Source organism: Zonotrichia albicollis, chromosome 5, assembly GCF_047830755.1.
Source record: "Zonotrichia albicollis isolate bZonAlb1 chromosome 5, bZonAlb1.hap1, whole genome shotgun sequence".
NCBI classification, from domain to species: domain Eukaryota; kingdom Metazoa; phylum Chordata; class Aves; order Passeriformes; family Passerellidae; genus Zonotrichia; species Zonotrichia albicollis.
The window spans coordinates 46120091-46141568 of NC_133823.1; the positions used below are offsets into that span (position 1 = coordinate 46120091).

A 21478-nucleotide genomic window follows, 5' to 3' on the forward strand; every position below is an offset into this window, starting at 1 on the left:
AAATGAGGTGCTGCAGTAGCTCACTGCATTCTGCACTATTCTAAACACATACACAAAAAAAACCAACACCCAACATGCACCTGAAACACTTAACACAAAGCTATTGGTCAGTAACTCAAACTCACTCAGAGATTTGAACTTAAGTGCTGTTTTGCAACACACACTGATAATATTTAAAATCCAGAAGCAATACACAGTTTGATTTCAAGAACATCAACAAAACAATAGGTATCAATACAGAAAACTATTTAATTTGTTTCAAAATAAATAATTGACATACAAAGCACATACAGTGAAAAAGGGTCACAATAAATTACAAATGGAACTACTTGCTCATTCACTGAGAGAAGCCCTTGGTATTTCCAATTTCATACCATCAAATTTATCATTCTTGCTGATTTAAGCACAGCACTGAACAAATATGGATCCCAATGCTTTCTTTCACAGGTACTGGTATGGATAATTTAATGCAGTGATCCAATTTGAAAATCAGTAGGGACCAGTAAATCGCTGCATAAAAGAAAGAGCGAATGAGGTGCTTTTTCCTTAGTGTCAGCAGCCTGCGATTATTATGTTTATTAGATTTTCTTGAAAGGGCTTCACATTTTCTCAAATATGCAGGAGAACTATATTTCCCCTCTGAGCCCTTACATTAGCATTTTGTGCCTCAGTCCTTGAATACAAGTAAAAGATGAATTTTTCAATTAATTTTAAAAGTTTATACCATCTGGATGGCACAGAACTAAGCAATGAAACTCCCTTACCTGCACAACATCTGCCATTATCACAGAGCTAGCTTCTACAGAGAAGTTAAAAAGTAATGCTGAGATTTTATGAAAAAGATTTTTGAATCCACTTTCAAGATTAAATTCTATTACACTATCCATACTGATATCTTTCCATCTTTGGAATAAAGAATTGCTTAAGGTTCTGTCCTTAAAAGGTGATTTAAAACAGCAAGGCCTGACTGTTCCTGTGACTTTAAGAAAATTATACCACTACAGAAGTTACAATATAAAGATACACTAACCAATTTCAGTGTATATACAGTTTAATCACAAATAGGTGTATGACAGCAATTAAAAATTACAGACAATTAAAACAGATTAGCATACCCTACTACCATCTAGTACATTAAGGGTTCAGGATCTTACTCTGCTGCTAATGCTAATATTTTGTCAGAGATGATGATACAAGGGCCACACCTAGCACTGCACGTGAAAATCAATTTTGACTTTGAAAGAACGTGTTGTTCTAGCACACTATCTTCTTTACCCTTAATCTGAGCACTGTAAAGTACAGTACTTTTTATCTGAGCAAGGTAAGGTACAGTACTTTTTAAAGTATTTAAGACCATAGTTACAATAATTTTAGGAGCAGGACTAAGAAGTTATATGTAGAGCAGAAACAAATCAGTTTCATCTGGGCACTTGTCCAACTCTTTTCTATTTCCTGCTCTGCCAGAACTCCTACATCAGGCAAGTGCTCCTTCCTTCCATGTCTCCATTCCTGTCTTTAAAATGGGTAAGAACTTCCTTAATAAACACAGCATCTGTACAGCAAATGTTGCAATACAGGTGCCTAATGGTAAAAGGGTCTTACACAGACTGTACAAAATAATTGGCCATGTTATTTGTTTGGACAGTACAATCACATACATAGTTAGCAGCTCCAAAACTGTTGCAAGAAATAGTGGCTCATAATGATAATAATTTTTATTTAAATCCTTACAACATTCACAGATACCGCTCCACTTAAACACCCATCAAATAAAGGAGCAAAACATAAAACTGACAGCACAGAAATGACAATATATGTATAAAATGGAATAAAAGGCAATAAAGGACAGCATGGATGTATTGGTGAGTTACTTTGTGTGTAAGAATTCCTAACTGGCATTAGCTGCTCCAACAGACCCAATGGCTCCTGATACTTAATCTACATATGAAAACAGACAGGTGTCAAGCTGGAGCATCTCTTCTATAGAAAGCTTGTACAGAGCAAAGGGTTGGTCTACCCACAGAATCTGTCAAACACTGTTAACATACGAAAGCTAAGAAGACAAAAAGCAATGAGCAGCATGATTTATGCCAGTGGAAACAGTTATCACATTAGGTAGGAAACCTTTCAGTAATACAAAAACTCCTCTGCTTCATTTTGGGATTGGCAGGCACTTTATGGTCAGTTGCAAAATTTCTCAACAATCACAGACTTCTGTCACAGCCTCTGCATCACAGCTAGCTGTTGACAGCATAGCAGCGTGAACATACAGCTCCCTTCACCAAAAAAACCCCTCAAGCTATCAGGATACTACCAGCATTTTACATTTAATTTACTCATTAGAATAGAAACAGTCACAAACTGTGGTGAGGAAGCAGGCTCAAGGATAGCATGTTTTTACCAGCACTGAGGAAACTCGATGTTATCACTTAGGCAGCTGAAAGGCTACAGTAAAAATCAAAGTTGATGCAGAGCACAGGTCAGTTGCCCTATTTATTTGGCTTAAACATTATTCTTACAACGTTGTTCCATGTTTTCTCGGCACATAAGAGAAGTAAGTTTTACCAGGCCACAAGCTGCTCATTTGTCAAGCAAAGCTAAGAATATGCTACTAGCAAAACCAAATCAAATCCCTTTTATGGAATTTCCTCCTCTTGGTTAAGTTCTACTTCACAGCACTGTCTTCCAACTCTTTACTCACAGCATTGTCATTCACTTACTCCTTTTCATCCTCCTCCTGCATTCATTGAGTTGGATCTCTATTTAGCATCCTTCAGTTACAGCTGCATTACACTGGATCCAGTTTAGATTCCTCTCTAATTTTGTACCACCATACAATTAGGGAACAGTAGAATGCACCCATAACAGCAGTCAGACCACAAAAATTTGCTCAGAAGTAATATGTTATTTTGCTTACTGTAATTACAGATTTATTTGCCTTCCACTTCCAGGATGGGGGATCAACTTAGATGACCAAATTCATTTTTACATTGCAGTGGTGCCAACAGCTGAAGAGAATCTGATGTCACCATTCAGAAAACACATCATGCAACATGACAGAGGGTCTAGAATCGTGCTGAGAAACTGAAACAGTAGTAAGTAGGTCTGGATTTTTCTCTGATTAGATACCATTGTTGCAGTGCTTATTCTTGGGTTCGATTTTGAAGGAAAAGTCATAAATTTTTGCACTTTAGAAGGCAAAAATTCCCTATAAAATAATTTAGAAATGCACAAGACATTATATCCCAATTCAGAAGCAGCAGTGGGAATATAAGAACATGCACACATACACACAGGACAGCATTCTGCTCAACTTCTAGGTTCAAGCATCAGTAAGTTGTGTTAAAGAGAGAAAATGAGCCTGAAGAGCCTAGCAAGTTACATTTAACACTCCTTTTATTGCAGTAGAAATTTTAGTTTTTATCAAATCCTCAAATTACAGGATATACACATAATCAATCTCATTGCAAGTCTTTAGCAGCTGTAGAGCATTAACTGCATGCAGTTGCTTCTGCAGTGTGCAAGTATTCTATAAACAGCTAATCACATTCAGAGAGCAAGACAAGTAGTCAAAGAATATCATATTCAATTACCAAATGGTTCATCAGTACCAAGAGGTTGAGCAAAAAAAAATGAAATAAGTTCATAAATACATAGCTCTGATCTAAAAACTAATACAACTGGAAAGTTGGAATGATATCCATATCACAAACTCAATAGTCACAGCAAAATACTTTGCTTCAAGACTGTTTTTGAAACTGTTTTCTCATAAAGTTTCGCTGACTGTGGAAGAATATTTGAGTGCTACAGAATTTTACAAAAGGCCAATGAAAGCTCTTTATGCAATTAGAATACTAACAATAACTACAGAAAATTCGGCAAATATTTTGCCTTGAACTTCTGGAAAGAAGTTGTATTCACACAGTATTATTTTTCCATGACCTACCCTTCAGCTGCTGGGTGAATGCATAACCAGTGTTATTAATTTATGCACTTAATTTAATATTCATTTCTGTAATCATGACACTGGCTTCAGATCAGTCATCAGATGGATTTATGCCAAGAAATCCTACACCCATTTTTTTCAGAAGCTGCCTAAACAGGTGCAATTCTTTATGCAAATTTCACATCACAATGAGGGTCTCAGAAACTGGAATAACAATTTATACAGAGGTACCTACAGATTAATTTTCTAAAAAGCTAACATGCTTCAATTACTGCAGTCTCACATATGTGTGGACACACGATCAAATCTGCAATGACTGCAAATGTTACTTCATGAACATTGATTAGTTCATTTGCGACATGTCTAAAAGTTTAAGCATTGCATCTTAGTCTTAAAATCCTACAGGTCAGCAGTTTGGCTTGGTAAAACAACTTGTTATGACAAGAAAACTGCACAGTTTTCTGTGATCAGTCTTAGTATTTCTTCCAACAGCATAACGTAAGATCATGTCACAAGGCAGAAACGTGGGAGAGTTCTTTTAAAGTATTATTAATAAAAATAGCCTCTCCTTCACAAAGGAGTGTTATCTCTGTCAGCTTGATGGATTTTAATCCCTTGTGTTAACTTCAAAGTGAGCCATACTTCCACACTGAATCTAGCAAATTGGACAAAATAGTTCTACAGATACATTTAGTAAGCAGAAGAATACTGTCCAAAGTGTACTGCATAGGTATATGTATCAACTGCTATCCACTGGAGACATCCTAAAGTAGCTATAGTTCCAACTAACATAAACCTCGAGAGCACAGATCTCTTATAATAATTTTCAATCAATCTCAAACAATCCTTGATTTAAAAAACAAAACAAAACAACAAACTCGTATGATAGGGCATCTTTAGGTAGGATGCAGCTACTTTTTTCATCAATTAACAATACAGCACGGTTAATTTAAGTTTCTAATATTTGTTTTTGATATGCTAAATTTCATATTATCTCCAAGAAAAGCATTTATGTATTTTTATACAGCCTGGAGTGAAATCAGTGTAAAACCAGGAATTTCCAATCATCAGCAGAAGTGCCAGCTGCTCATAATGTTCACAAAACACAAGTGCCTGAATTTGGCTATGCAACAGTTGGTGCCAATCTGCTTATAAAGGAAATGCCACTGAGGCATAGTCTTCTTACAAAAACAGGGCACGAGGGCTTCGTTATTAAGTGTTCAACAACAATCCTGAGCTCGGTGAAGAGAGTCCTGAAAAATCAGATTTAAAGATAAAAATCAGTTTTAAAATCCTACAGCATTTATCAGAAGTATTATCCACATATATCTTTTTCATTAACTTCTTTTCTCAGTATCACACTCACACATTTTAAGTTAAATTCCTTAGACCAACTCAGTTCTGCTTCCAAGAGCTTCAGAATTCTTGACTTTTAAACATTAACATTTTAGCTAACTCTATCCTCAGCTGGAAGTTACTGAGCAGAGGGCAGAAAAATTCCAGCTTCAAGAAAAAAAACCAAAAAACAAAAAAAAAAAAAACCAAACAAAAAAAATCCCCCCCCCCAAAAAAATGAAAGACTATAAAAGCTACACAAGCACTCTAAAAAAGAGAAAAGGGGAAAATGCTTTATCACAAATAGTGTAAGGAGCTGCTGGGAGGCTATTGTGTTTGCGCTACTTCTTGGCAATATGCAAGAACCCTGCACTGCAGAAGCAACTATTAGAAGACAGACATGAGAAATAGAACCCTTGGCACCAATTTCCCTTAAAACTACAAAAATGACACCAGAATATTTTGGATACACTAGTTCTACTGAATGTCAATTTTAGTATTGTACAGCTTAAATTATTTTTAGATACCAAAGTAGTAAAGCAACTTCATAGATGTTGTTGGTGTTGTTAAAAATAAATATATGTAGTAGGATGGAACAATTGATTTCCCACAAAAATAGGGAATAGAAGACAATTAAGCTTATGATTCTCACACTCGTCTTTGCATGTCATGGCAGCCAAAGCCACTCTCTTGGCACTCTAGGCAAGCCATTTTCTGATCAAGTACACTGGAAAGTCTGTTCACAAAATCTTATGCTAGGCAATGCTCATAAAAAATATCTAAAAAGCGCTCACCTGAGAAAACACTTATAGGAATATTTATGATTTCAAAGTCTAAGGCAATAAAGTCTCAAGCTTGACCAACTGTCAAAATCAGTAAGGTTTTATTTCAAATACAATTAGCTTTATTTATGGATTTAACTAAAGATAGTAATGAACATGTTTAAGATCATCCACACAAATTTTTTTCTCTCATTATTACACAAGTTTTTAAGTGCTACCTAGAATCTAAAAATAAGGATATCTCTCTGATAAGAAAGACTTCTATTCCCAAAGCGTAATTTTAATTACACAAGCATGTTCTGAAAGCTCCCATTCAAGAATGGTGGTACTTTTCCGATCACTTACATGAAATAAATCTGACCTTTAACCAACCAGTGTTTTATTTAGCATCCAGATGTATTTCATATTCTACAACTGCCATTTGCAGACATAGTATTATGAGTTCTGCATTCATTTTAGAATGAGAAGTTTCTGAATGCCTAAGCACCATGCAGTTAAACACAAACTTCCAAAATCAATTTAGCACTTACCGACAGTATGGATTTCGCCGAGAGGAGTAGCGTAATGTAAGAAACCGGTAGTAAATGAATGGCTGCAGCAGACTCCCTTGTCCACTGAAAGAGAATAGTTCAATAGAGCTTACTAGTGACAAACAAAAAACCAAAACAGAACACCAAACCCAAGGAATTTTTAAGAAAATTTTTTAAAGAAAAGCAAGTAAACTACACAGGCTCAAAAACAAGTTAAGATTTGGGTCATATTGTGTCAGAAAATCTAGATCTGACAAGCAAAATTACATAACTATACACTTAAAAATGCAGAAACATTATAGAATAAAACTGCTCAATGAAGCAGTTAAAGAAGTGCTGTTCTTGTATTGATTTTATATTTATGAAGTGTTTATATATGCCTCATTTCTGGTGGTGTGCAAAGAATTACAGGAATGATGGTGGACACCATAGCAAGAAAACACCTGTTGGTAAGCCCAGAAACTAGCTGACATAAGCATTCTAGTTACAGTGACCCTGTTCCATCTAATTGCAGCACTTTGAATATCTGGACCTATTTCTAGCATCTTTTGCAAAACTTTTCAGAACACACTGCAGACAATTACAGATGTATAATGAGACTATAATGCCAAGCTAATATCCAGTTACTTCAGTTACAGTGAAATTAGGCTTTGGTATTTCACAAAGCTGCTGTTTGACATGGCTGTGTTGCGAAATAGTGGAAACATAGCACACAAGCCATACACAGTGAAGCACAGAAATGCCCTAAGTTTTAGTGACTGAAGCCACTTTAAATAACACATTATTGAAAAATTCTGTTTGAATTTAGGCATGATGGTAAGTAAGTTCCAGTAAGTAGAATTCCTTCAAGTATTAGCAGCATCTTTGGCCAAAAGAAAAATATAAAGTGAAAGTGAGCTACAGGAGGGAAGAGAGAGGAAATCTTGAAACTTATACAGTACTGACAAACAACTTAATATGCTACAACATTTAAAGAACAAAATCTCACAATAGCTGCATTTAGCAATTAAATTATTTTAAGTTTGGCATATGACCTTTTACAAGGTTCAGTATCTACCAGATGACATATCAAGCAGCAATATTTTTCCCATACTACATTCTCCACAGAGGCAAAAGGAAAAAAAAAAAAAAAGCTGAACAAAGTTCAAAGCACTTGAAAGTTTCAGTTACTGGATAGAGTGTATCTGTCAGCTGGTAAGTGGTCTCAGATGAAATGCAATCCTTGAGGGCTGACGCATTGAAATGTTCAGTTGATATATCAAAAGATAAAGACAAACTATGCATCCCGTCCAAGAAAGTAAAGCCTCCTTTCTACTGTTTATGAGACCACTCATGAGAAATGTTCCACTATGCTATAACTTGCATAGAACAAAGGCTGCATTCCCCCTCCAAATATTAAAAGGCAATGACCCAAACTTCTGTGACTGGCAGGTCATTATGCCTGTACAACTTCAGTAGGATTCCAACATGTTTGAGATCCCTAAAATGACTTCAACAGGCAACACAGCAAGAAAAATCAAATGGAATTAAAAAACCCGGAGGCGTCACTGCTCAGAAGCAGCGTAGGAGAGAATGCAACCTACTCCTGCTTGCACACTTTCCGCATAATGAAACTTTGCCATTTAAATTTCAGGAATCTAATTGTCAAAAATAAGAGTTCATTTTTAGTGAAGCTGAAGATCTTAATATTCTACTAAATGAACCAAAATTAAACTTACTGAACAATGTGCTGATAGAAATGTAGGCGAATTCAAGTGTTAAGCCTGAAAATCTCCCATGTGACTCATCACCCACACTATGAAAGGGAAGGTTTTTTGGTGCTCAGTTACATCATAGTGAATGCCTTTTGATGTCAGGATGTACCAACTTAAGAAGCCCAAGAATCACTTAAATTTTATTTGAAGTTCAAGCCTCTGTCAGCCAGAACCATACAAATGGAGTACTATGAGCCACATAGAACTCATTTGCAAAAAGCAGTCTTGTGTAGCAAGTTTCTAATTATTTAAATATTTACCATTATTCTTACCTGAAGAGCATAAAAACTGTAGCTGGCATCAGGAAAATTTCATTGCAAGCAATGAATTTTAGAATATTCTGTTGATTAGCACTCAGTTTCTCTAAGAGATTTCTCAAAAAGGGCAAACTATTTGAACTTCGTGCCTTTAAAGAAGAAAAAATTATTTACAGAAAACATTGAAGTTACATCTCTCTCCATAAATACCAAGAAAACAAAATGCAAACAATTGCTATTTACCACTCATTTCAACATTTTAAGACTTCATCAGTTTTGAGATTAATGTCCTAAGGAAAACTACTAGAGACTTGGAACTCCATAATTTGCAGAGTTCAATTAAAAGCATCAGATGTTGCAATTCCCTCACCCACCAATTTTAGGTTCAACTGCACAGAGACAGCCATGAGCCTTGTTCAGTCCACTAGCAGGAAGTGCCCATGGTAGCAAGACAGCTCATAGGAACACCAAAGCCTGGAGTTATGTTGACATGCACAAGGCAGTGCATTGAGCAGCAAGTCCAACTGACAAGTATTTTGTTTGCTAGTCTCACCCTGTAGTTTGTTACTTTATTACTGAAATAGAACAATAAAATTCAGAGGCTATGGTTTAGCTTGAAAAAGACATATCTTAAGTTTCAACTTCATTGTTCCACAGATTTTGTTTCCTTCAAAGAAAAGCATTTGAAGAAAAATAATTAGTGAGAAAAATAATTAGCTGAGATTCTATATTACAGTTTCACTCTAATTCAGCCAAAGAAAACCAAACCAGAGCTGCAACCCAAACCTGTTCATAATTCCCAAGAATACTAACTGCATTCATCATAGCATATACATATCATACTTACATCAAGAACCTTCTTTGTGTATGTGGCAGCATGAAGCAAAGAGAACAGCAGAACTGGAAAAATGCTCACTGAAGCAAGCCATAAGGAAAATTACAGGCTGTGCAAGTGCTTCACTTCTCCATGATGTTACACCAGTGACAGCTTGATGGATCTTTGCAAAAGTTTGGCTGGAATGACCTATACTGGATGAACATATGTCTAAGTCTATGACCTATATTTATAACTCTTCCTTCTGCTTCTTACACTTCTTTGCTATGCACTTTTATTATCTTCAAAATATGGGTGTCTGCAGGTATACAAAAGTATAACATACACCATTAGACACCAGTGCACTTCTACTGAAATGTGTTCTCTCTGCACAGATGGCACACCTGAGCTTACTACTTAAAACCTCTGAAATATGTGTAGTCATATCTTTGGTTAAAAGATGCTACAAAATTCATGTCTTTACCAAAGAACATGCAGTTGCCAGCCATTCTGATTTTACAGAGCAAGAATGTTAACATTTCCCTGCCAGAAGGATTTTAGGAGTAGGACATTAAGCATATATCATGTCGCGTTAAGAAATGTGAGCTCTGACATGTCACCTTTGACAATCCACAGGAGGAAATTTTGCAGACTTTTATCAGTTTAATAACTTATCTGAGAAAGTTACTACTAAATGATTATCTGTCTACATGATGAATGTCTACTACAGTGAGAAGACATGTATAAACCCTGCACTGGCAATAAATGAGATACCATCTTCTCCAAATATCACTGGAGGCTGGTCATAAAATCCCCCAAATTTAAGCCTCAAAAAAGAAAGTCTAAGTAGACAGAGAATGCTGTGCTCTAATTATAGAGCTGATTAAACTGAATATGGATCAATCAACATAAGCCTCTCATCTTTTACACAGAGTATGTTCTATAAATAGCAAACATATCAAACTAGTTCAACTAGCTTTTCAAATCATGGCAGAAATGATGAAAAGAAACATGTTTTTAACATATTAAAAAACATTAGCAGGATGACACAAGACAAGGATACTCGTAACAGGGTAGGAGTTCACAAAGATAAGGGAGTACAACAGGTAATGGCAGCTGTCCTCCAGCAAAGCCTGAGCCAGAAAAGCCCTGCTCAGCTGGAAGTGCGGTAGCCTTTGGTGTAGTCGGAGGGCACTGGTGAGAGCATTTGCCAGCAAGGCACGCTGGTAAAAGCTTGCTGCTTCGTGCAACCTGCAAATCATCAGAGGCGATGTTACCATGTGAACCAAGCTCTACCTTCGAGAATTGCATCACAACTGAACAATGCCTGACGTATTTATTTGTATTGTCGTACATAAGCACTATTCCCAGAAAATAACTCAAACGCTGTTTAACACTGACTTTACTGCAGGTGCCTAACACAATTCAATATAATACTCCATTTACACACTAAAACATGCACTTACCACTGCTTTACGTTTTTTCAATACATTTTCCAAACACATCTACAAGTGTTTTAAACCAATCTAAAATCTGTAAACTATTCTGACAAAAAGCATCTAAGTAACGCAAATAACATCAATTTACTTTACATGAAAAAACAATTTTGTGCAAAGAGAATCTAGTTGTTTGTAAATATTTAAATTTATATTTCAGTATATAATATTTATATTTATATTTCAGTACATACCCTAGAAGAGGCAGGACAAATAAAGCTGAGCAGTAAACCGTGAACAACCGGGAAATCCACATTGCTGTATCCAACTTGTTAGCCATCAGAAATTGCTACATTGGAAAAGAAAAAAAAATACCAGCCCCACCATTAAAATATGGTATTTTAATACTTGCATACAATGAACATTCTTCCCAACTTTATTAAATTTCAAATCTTTCTCCAACCTCAAATACAAGTAAATTATAGCTTAAAGCAGAAAGCTTTTTTTTTTTTTGTTCTGTAATACTCGGCTCATATGATGTTACTAGCCAGATCAAAAATAGTTCAGCTTCCTCAAAACCAAGAGGTTCCTTTGTACATTACAATTAAATACAGTGGTAAGAAATTCCAGAAAAATAGTTTTTCTATCCAAACACGCCTCACTAAACAGTCAGCTTCACAAATGTTATCATGTAGGGTCTCCAGACCTGACTGACTTTTGCTTCAAGGTTTCTTTTAGAATTCAATGCACAAACCTGAGGCTAAATCTCCACAATTCTTCCAATTGAAGGGGAGAAAATATAGGGTCAGGTAAAACTAGCATAACCACATTACACGGAAAGTGGCATCGTTTTGGCTTACATATTCCTGGCCTTGCAAAAGCAGAAAACTTTTCACAGTAATCCTGCACCTCTCTTCCCTAACCACTGCTCTCCTCAGTCCTGATATAGCCAAAGTGCCTTAAAGGCTCTAATGAAAGACAGAATGCTTTTGGCTCTATGTGCATCAGAGTCTAAACAGCTTCCTTCCTTCTGACAGAGTTCGTATTTTTTTCCAAATTTGGACCAGCTTTTGAAGAATCCTCTTTTCCCTGACATTTCTAGTGCATCTCTATGGAATTGATCAGAAACCTACAAGCATCTTCATAATACGATTTCGTATCTTACATGCACAATATAACTACAGAAATGGCATGAAGCTGTGTCAAGGCTAGGTTAGATTATCAGGAAAAGGTTTTTCACCCAGACGGTGTTTGGGCACTGGAACTGGCTCTCCAGGGAAGTGGTCACAGCACCAAGCCTGACAGAGTACAAGCCTTTGGACAATGCTCTCAGGCACACAGTGCGACTTCTGGGGTGTCCTGTGCAGGGCCAACGAACTGCACTCTGTGATTCTTGTGGGTCCCTTTCAATTCAACATATTCTATGACTCTGTGAAATACAGATGCTAGCGCACTGAATTACTTTCAATTCAGCCATTTTCAAGAGCAGCGGCACACCAACAGCACGCTTTCGATCGGAAAGCGAAAGCTGCTCGCCCCTGCCCGCACCCGGGCGAGAGGTGCCCGCTGCCGTCCCCCCGGCAGGACCCCCCGCCCGCCGCCGGAGCAGCACCGCGGCCGGCCCGGGCCCCCAGGCCCGGCAGCTCCGGCAGCTCCTTACCACGGCCCCGCCGCCGGCCCCGCCTGGCATGGGCCCGTTCTGCGTGGAGTCCGCCATGGCCACACCTGCGGGGAGAGAAGCGCCTCAGTTTGCGGGACACGGGCGACCGCAGCCGCCGCCTCCCGAGCTCCCGCTCCCGGCCCGGCCGCGACCCACCGCAAGCGCCGCACCGGGCACGGAACACGCTCCGGCAGATCCCCACTCCCGGATGCGGCCGGACGCCACTTCCCGCGGGCCGCGGGGCTGCCGGGCAATGTAGGCGGTGTCTGGGATGCTCCCGACGGCGCCTGGCGGCGTCACGGGCCGGCGCTGGGAGGTGCGCAGGGATGGCCCGGCGGGGCTGCGATTGCGGGCTGAGCCCGCTGGGCGGGACGCTGGTCCCTGCTCCGCTGTGCCCAGCAGCCCGGACATCAGGGCTCGGCTCCGGCTGCAGGGTCTGCTCAGGGGCACTTGTGTGTGGTGACAGCTACAGCAGCAGTATTCGTGCTCGCTTTGGCCCAGTTTGGGGAGCGTTTGTTCACTGAGGGCCAGCTGGATTTCCAGGGCTCTGGGTTTCCACAGCGGCCTGGCGACACTCAGTGCTGAGCATCAGCGATATGAATGGGAATCGTAGCGTCACAGGACCCTTGTAGGGCGCTCCGCAGTTCCCGGTGCTGCGGTGGCCCGGTGGTGTCAAACAAAGCTGGTGCAAGGTTGTGCCCCTGTGTTTCAGTGTCATTGCTTCCCTATAATGTAAAAAGACGGGGGGGAAACCGCACCTCTTCAAAGCCACGTGAGCCTAAACACTGTCAGTGGTATTATATTAAAAAGCAGGATTTTTGAAACAAGTTTCTGAAATATTTGGTCAATAGTCATCAAATCATAAATTAGGGAGCTTTATTCACGTACAGGTATATCAGCCACCTCTGACAGAAGGATGGCACAAAGCAGAAGCAGCCTTCTGTTCACTCTCCAACATGTAGCTTATGTAATTTGCAAGGTCTTGGAAAGGTTTAATCCTCCCTTCATTAATCTTCCCCTTGCCTTTAATATTGATGTTTTTTTTTAAATTATTTGTGCCGAATAGCTGTGTGAACATGTTTCTGTTCTCATTTGGAAGTCTATAACTCGTCTGAAGTGGCATCAAAACAAAATGCAGGCCTGGTGACTGACACCTTTGACTTTTGACTGCTGTGGCTTCATGTAGTTGTGCTTCTGGCTTTCTCTCAAGGATGTGCAGCAGGTTCCCCCTCCTGGCAGCACGGGTTTCAGGACAGCAAGCGTCTGCTCCAGGTTCTAATCGTTCCCAGAGGCTTTCAATTCAATTACTCTTTAACAGCAAGAAAGACATATTCCTGTCACCAAGAATGCTGGGAATCAACATCTGCAATCATCCTTATTTCTGACTTATGGTAATTAAACCTGAAGATTGATTGGAAGATGCTCAGGAAGAATGTGTAATGAAGTAGGTTGACAAGAAAGGAGCAAAAGAGTCGGTTGATAGGGATTCTAATACCATAACAATGGCAAATAATCTAAGCAATCTTAGGCTAGTTAACACTTTTAAATTGAAGATGCAGAACCTGATTTCCCACTTCTCTCCCAACCATTCATCTCTCATTTAGGTGACTGTGAAGTAGATGCAAGAACTACCTCCTACTTTGAGTTGATTTTTCTGCAGGTGGAGGAGACTCTACTGAACAGCAGTAGGGAATTAGGATTCTCAGTGTGTCTGCTGGGCATTCTCAGGTGTGTAATAGAGACTGACAAACATTTATGCTAAACCAAAATTAAGACTACAAATATAGCCCAGTAAATTCAAGTTGAACCATTTCCAGATTACTACATTTCAAAATGAAATATTGATATATCCAGGAGATTTGTTTAGATGCAACTGAAACATAAAAACCACTGAATGTTTAACTGAAATGTCACAAGGGGATAAAAACCTGGCCAGTGTTCAAGATTACTTGTATTTCTTAAGTGAACCTAGGATGACAACTGCGTGTCTTTAGCAAGAGTGCCTTTTCATTTCTTAGCACTTGTAATTTTGGAAGTTCTCAATGCACCTTTATGCAAAGCATTAATTTTTAGATTCTGGTTTGGTCTCTTAGTCATAACAGCAAAAGTTGTCTTTCATAATTTTACCTTAATTTCATTTAAATAGAATGTTAAACCATTTTTTATTTCTGAAAGTTCATGGATTAAAAAAATGTCATAATTTGGAAGATTTAATATGAAATGTCCCACTTTGCCCTTTGCAACTAGTCCCCTTTTCCTTCATACCAATCCTTGTTCTTCTGACTTTCCCATTTTGTTCTGCACATCTTGTTGCTTCTCGTTTGATGTAGTCTCTTCTGTTGAGCACTTCAGGCCATGCTACTGTTTAGTTTAACTTGCAAGAAGACATTAAATTACATTTTTAGAAATCAAGTGTCAGCTCTTGGCTCCTCCTTTTCCCAGTTCTCCTCTGCTATGACATTACTGATTGAGCCAAGAGGAGGAGCAGAAATTGATCTGTTTGTTAGGAATGATTTTGTTTTCAATAGTTGTAAGAGGATTCTTCCATACCATCAAGGCCCCCGTTTGCTTTCATTGGTAATTGATAGTTCAGATATTTATAAGAGTGTCATTGTAATTGCTGAGGACTTATCTAACTCATTAGCAGTACAGTCCCATTTCTCCACTGTGGCAGTCCAACACAATCAGCACAGACACAGCTGAAATTGTAACTAGCACTTCCATGTTTTCCCCCCAAAAAATTTATACACCTATCAGAATATTACTGACAGTAATGATACCTGGGATCAGCTTGCTCTTAATTTAAAAAGTTATGGATGCAAAGGGGTATATTTTGACCTTTTATGCCCAGATGAATACACCTACTTCCACTAATCCATTTGATATCTCCTGGGAGAAAAAAAAAAAGCACCTTTTTATGCAGACATAAATTAGTATGTCTGCAAAATAAGTCACACACATTTTAGAATTATATGGAAGAAAATATGATTGCAGTGCTTTGCGTTTGTTTAGCAAGGCTGAGACTGAAAGGCTGAGACTCTCCAGAGGCAGTGCAAGTTTACTAATGCTCACATCAGCGTTAATTAGATGAAGTTCAATGAAGACTTTAGGTCAAAAAAGTTAGTAATTTACTTGTAGGCACACGAGCAGGAGCATATGGGTAGAAATGGAATATATAACTCCAGAGCCAGCATTGCCAGTTTTCTTAGTCACTATGTGTTTTCAGATGAAATCATATGCAAAACTCCATAGGCAATTTGAAGGCAGTTTGAATATCCAAAGAAGGCTTTGATGGTGTTCAAATTAATTACTGAGAACCTCAGTACAGACACTATGGAAATACTTTATAACAATAATTCTTTGTCAATACATTTTGAAAGCCAAAATAAATACTTTATAGAACTGGTATTTTGCATTAAAGGCTGTTTGAAATTTGAATTTTTTATTGTCTTTTTAATAGCATCACCAGCACAAGTATGCAATCTCCAGTGCCATCAGTTCTCAATCATTTTAACACATGTTGGCATAGCATTGTTTAGATGGTGTTCATCACCTTGCAGCAAGGGGCACTTGAGGTTCAAATAATGATTTATCTCTTTTGTCCTCGATTTGAAAGAAGGTGCTGTTGCTAACATCTGTGTGCAGTTTTCATTTATTTCAAATAAAAGAGAGAACATTCCTCCAAGATTGATAGGATTACAGTTCCTCGTTGCCAAACTAGCTCCATTATTTGTATCAGTAGTGTATAATGCAAAGATAAAATAAGTTTTTATGCAAAGTTCTAATGAACAATTTGGTTCTTGTTTGAGGTTATCTCAAGCTGCCTATCCAAATCTCAAGAAACAATAAAGGACATTGGGTAAATGCCTGTTACATTTTTCAGAAAAAGAAACAGAAGTCTTCTGTCTCTACCAGATTGCTTTGTGATTTTTGCTGGATGGTCGGTAGTAATATCAAATATGTTCTTTTTTCTTTTCCTTCGCAGCTGGAGTTTCCATTTACTCACCCTTCCTGGAAGCATTACCCTTTTAATTACTGAGTCTGTGCCAAAACAGTGAAAAAGAGAAACCACAGTTTTTGAAGATGTGTGAAGTAGATGTGCAAAATTCCTTACAGTTGCTTTCTGTGTCAGCATTTTCGTAACTCTCAGCATTTTGTTATGTCCCTATGTTATTAAATAGATGACACAGAAGCTTCAAGTGTAAGCTTAAGGCACTACATAAAGAAATATGATAACTTTATATATGTGTTTTATAGGATTCAAGGCATGGCACAAGGATTGCCATGTGATTAAATCAGAGAGAAGCCTTGCCAGTGTATTTTATTTTCAATGTCCTACCCATGAAAATCCTACTACATGAAAAATATTGAAAATTTAAGAATGGAAAGAAAGATGGGCAAGTGTTCTTTTAAAAATCAATTAAAGGAAGATTAGGAAGATTTTAGAAATCTGCAGCAAGACACCACATCAACAAATGGAGGAACATAGTGAATTATAGATGTAAACTTTCGACTACCTGTAGTGTTTGATTATAAATACCACAGCAGGAGAGATTGATAAGCATCATCTTGCAAGCTCAGAGGGGTATCTGAAAGTGTATTGATCAATGCTGAACTCAGTACTGGGTTGCTGGTAAATGGCTTCCTTATCTCATACTGATCACAGGCTACAATGAGGGAAGCAAAAGAGGATAAAGGACAAAACCCCAAATCTGTGCTTTCCCCAGAAGTTCTGTTGCAATGCAGAGAATGTTAGCTCTATCTATGCAGAGAAATGTGAAATGAAGTAATTCACTTTTTAAACTGCTGTCTGTTACATGATCTGAGCAAAACTCCATCAAGATTGATGTAACACTTAACATGGTTCTGCACTAATAACTAAAAACTAATAACACTGTAATCTGTGGTCCTGTTTTCTTCAGCAGAGATATTATTATTACATTCTGCCACTCATTCAGTGCAAGCAGAAGTTTGCAGATAAATGATTAGGGTTGCAAGCTGTATAAACTGAATAAAAATGAACCACTGAGAAATATTTTTGCTTTTATCTGAAGGTGACAAAGCCAAAGACATCTTTTGACTAAAGTGTGCCAGGCAGTATGTTGGGAATCCCATCCCACTCACATACAAAATTTTCTCACACAACTGCAACAAATGGGCTGTACTTTTTTGTTCTCTGCATCCACAAAGCTGCCTCTGGCTTCATTTACAAGCATCTTTAGACCTTGGATCATGTCAGTCTGCATCATCTGTACTCTTGCCATCATTATAGATGTCCTAGGCAGTAAAGGTATACAGGTATAAATATAAGAATTTATTAAAATTAGAGGAGGCTTCAGAGAAAAGCTTTAGATTTTGGATAGCTTTTTACACAATCTGGCATGTCTTACCAACCAGGGTAAGTTTGAGTGATCTCATTTATTATATTGCATAAATAGTTCTTGATCTTTTAATACTCCAAGTGCTGAATTTTCAAAGGCACTTTGCAATATAGATAAACTCAGAAATCAGAAACTTTCTGCATTCTTTGCGAGATCCCATTCAGAAATTCAGTCACAGAAAACTGGATGTGTGATTACATGATAGGAATGTGTAGAAGTATTTTTAACAATTGATATTGGATATTAAATTTAAAGCAAAGTCAACTGACATGTCCACTGACATGTTCCACAGATATTTTATTGCTTATTTTGGACGTGGGGATATTTTTTTTCATTGGTGTTTTTTCATTCACAGCATATCCAATTCCAGACATAGCAGGCAAGTTCCAGTTTATAAAATTATTCTCTGTATTTTTAGTTTTATTCTATACAGTTTAGTTAGATTAATTTAAGTTTAGTATCATTGCCAAAAAAAAGGTATATGCATATTTTATCCAGCTGGTTTTTGTAGCCACTGATAATCAGTAACAGCTTAAAACTTAGAAAAGATAAAGAATACATGGAAAGACAATCAGGTTAATTCAATTTGTCTTTCCAAACACTCATAGGTAAAGTCCATCCATTTAAATCTGATTTAATCATGTGCTGAAGTGGCATGAAATTGAATGAAATCAAGCTGTCCATAGCCCAGAAAATGTTCTTACTGAGATATAAAAATCCTCAAGGATACCAATTAGTCAGATAGTCTACTTGATAAGTCAAGGATACGTTTCTTGCTCAGAAGAAGAAAGCTTAAAGCTTCTGATTTATATATTGACCAGAGTGACTGGTAATGGAAGGATATTCTTTGAGGCTCATAGCTTTTTATTGAGTTCCGTGCTGTGACTTTTGCAGAAATGTCCTGTCTAACACTTCTTCTTTAGCAATCTTTGTTTGTTTATATAGAGTCAGTAGTAATTACTTCATTGGGAAGGTAAAATACAGGCAGGTTCGAGTTTAAGGGAGATATTTGGCATTTACACAAGGAAAATTGTAAGCAATCTGGAGAGGGTCACAGGTAAAATGAAGAGTTCAAAACAGAGCAAGATTATTGACATGTATGACAGCTTCTGAAATTGAATAGTTAATGTATTATCAGTCAGTGACTTGGGAAGAGAAACACAAGGAACTCAGGCTATGGCTATAGAAAACTGAGTACACTCATTCTTAGCTTCTTCACTGAAGCTTAATGGGACTTTTGGTGAGTTATGCTATTTATTCTTCCTGATAGGAATTTCAATCTGCTGCACAGTTCTGAAAAGTAAGCAAATTCTCCTAATTGAAAGATAAACCAGAGATTTAAAAAAATATTCTTTTAGTTTGCTTTGCATTACAGTTGGTCCAAGACTGCTACAAATAGTTCTCAGATGGCACCTTTGCTTTAATCTTCATGGATGACATTAGGAAGAGGGTCTTTATTAAAAACCTTGAATATTAAAACCCTGGCAAGCTCATCACATGATTCCTTCAGAGTCTTTTATCTGCAGCAAGAAACAATGTGCAGATGCAACATTTAAATAATTCTGACAGAAGCTGGAAAAAAATTCTGGAAGTTCACCCAATGTGACAAAATTCAATGACTGCATGGATAATATTCCAGGAAAGATGCTTAAAGGAAAAGAAACCCAGACAGCTGTCAGTATAATTCTCTGTCAGCCCATTGAGGAGACAGAAGCTATGAGAAAATGTCCTCAGCAGATAAATTCGTTATGAGGGAGGTAGGAAACAGGGGAAGATGTTTGGCCACTAGGTGTTATTCATTATAAGGATTTGGGCAGCTTTCTAGGATTATGATCAACAATGTAGGGAAAAAGAAGATGGGAGAAGAAGATAAAAAGGGAAAAGTTTAATTTGTATACTAATTTTAACACAATTTTTAGAAATCCCCCAAAACCAGGGAAATAGAGGTATTAAAATAGCTAAAGAAATACCAGTCTAGAGAAGGTTGAATTGTAAGAAGAAAGTTGTAGCAGGCTTAGTGACAGGAATGTGATTGACAAATGAGAGATGAACAATAAGAAATGAGAGAATAATTTACATGCAGCAGGATATGAATCTGTATCCTTGAAGATTTTCAAGATTCAGCTGTAGTCCTACTTCAAGGGGGGAGTGGGACCACATAGACCCTGGGATCCCTTCCAATCAATATTTGTTTGGTTTTGTACAAAGTGAGAATCTTAAGGAGCAAAAATGAAGGAACTGGAACAACTGGTGATGGGTGTGACACCCACCATGGTCAGGATAACAAATACCTCATGGAGTAGCAGACATGTTGTTAAGAGGTACGGAAGGATAAGGAGTATTAAAGATTCATAGGAATGAAAGTGATGAGTAACAGTGGAGGTTAATAACAGAATAAATGTTTTAATGAATTTCATCATTATGAGAAGTGTTGATTTCTAAGATACAGGCACTAGAATATAGTTATTTGTATTCATACAGTACAGCTATTCTGAAATGCTACAGCTCACAAACTTCCTCATCAATACTGCATCAAAAAGATGAGCTGCTGCACCAATCTTGGGGTTGGAAATAAAAAATTTCTATTATAACTATTTGTTGAAAACAACAGTGGACTAAACAATTTCAAGTTGACATGGTCCAAAATAAATTGAATAAACAAAATATATTTCTCTAAGCTTTTTATATTTTACAAGAATATCCGTCAAAAAATTAAGTAAATTACCAGTGATGTCATCCATTCAGAGAAATTCAATTAAAAGTAAAATAAGAAAATAAAAAATTATATATGCTGCACCAGAATGTCTGCAATCCCTTCCCCAGTCTCTAAAAAGGGCCAGGAAGGGAAAAAAAAATCTCAATATTAGGGAGTGTAGGCTGGTGACATACATTAAAAAAAGGGAACTTAAACAGATTAAAGAGATTTGTATTTTTCAGAGGCATAGCAGATTTTATGAGAGGACAGTAGAAGAGAATTGCTCTGTATTCGGTAGTAGCAGGACAGGCATGCAATTAGTTAGGCTGAAGTTGATATAAAAATAAAGGAGTGTAAATTGCTAATCATGTATTTAGAGTAGAAACAAGAAGAATCTATAAGATCCTTGCAGTGAAAATAGTGGAATTAAAACATCTAAATACTCTTAAAATGCAGTTTAGTAAATTTGTAGATGATTTCTTCTGGGAATCATTCCAGATGATTCCTTCTGGGATGCTAAGAACAAAATCTCTGAATCATCCATAGAAGGTTGGAGTCAATTTTACCCACTCATTGGGAGGCTGGGAACAGCATCAGACATGATTGTTTTTACTATTTTGTCTTAAAGGACACTGTGAACAAACCCACAAAATAAAGAGGATTTCAGTGATTAGTGCATCCTTTCAGAACTGCTGCTGCTAGTGCTGCCACACTAAAACTCTAGATAATTATTAATTTTTCATAGCAAAAGTGTTTCTCCATCATACATATTTATTCTTTTGTGATTTTCTTTTAGTAATCTCAGAAATGTTGCAATTCTGCAATTTCTGAGAGAAAACAATTTTGCAAGATGTCTGTAAAAAAGCATCTCTGAGGTTCTGTGACTAA

General features: G+C 37.5%; 1 protein-coding gene across 2 annotated transcripts; it reads right to left on the minus strand.

Annotated features, from left to right (window-relative positions):
• Nucleotides 1–229: 229 nt before the first annotated feature.
• On the minus strand, nt 230–12823 carry TMEM33 (transmembrane protein 33). Of its 2 annotated transcripts, none has more exons than XM_005490532.4 (8): nt 12671–12823; nt 12515–12579; nt 11109–11203; nt 10482–10669; nt 9452–9519; nt 8620–8753; nt 6594–6677; nt 230–5199 (listed from the first exon to the last, which is right to left on the minus strand). In XM_005490532.4, the coding sequence occupies exons 2-8, from the start codon at nt 12569–12571 to the stop codon at nt 5070–5072; spliced, it is 756 nt and encodes a 251-aa protein (XP_005490589.1). In that variant the 5' UTR covers nt 12572–12579; nt 12671–12823; the 3' UTR covers nt 230–5069. The 2 variants fall into 2 exon arrangements, with proteins under 2 accessions (XP_005490589.1, XP_005490590.1); XM_005490533.4 differs by having other exon boundaries at nt 12685–12814.
• Nucleotides 12824–21478: the final 8655 nt, after the last annotated feature.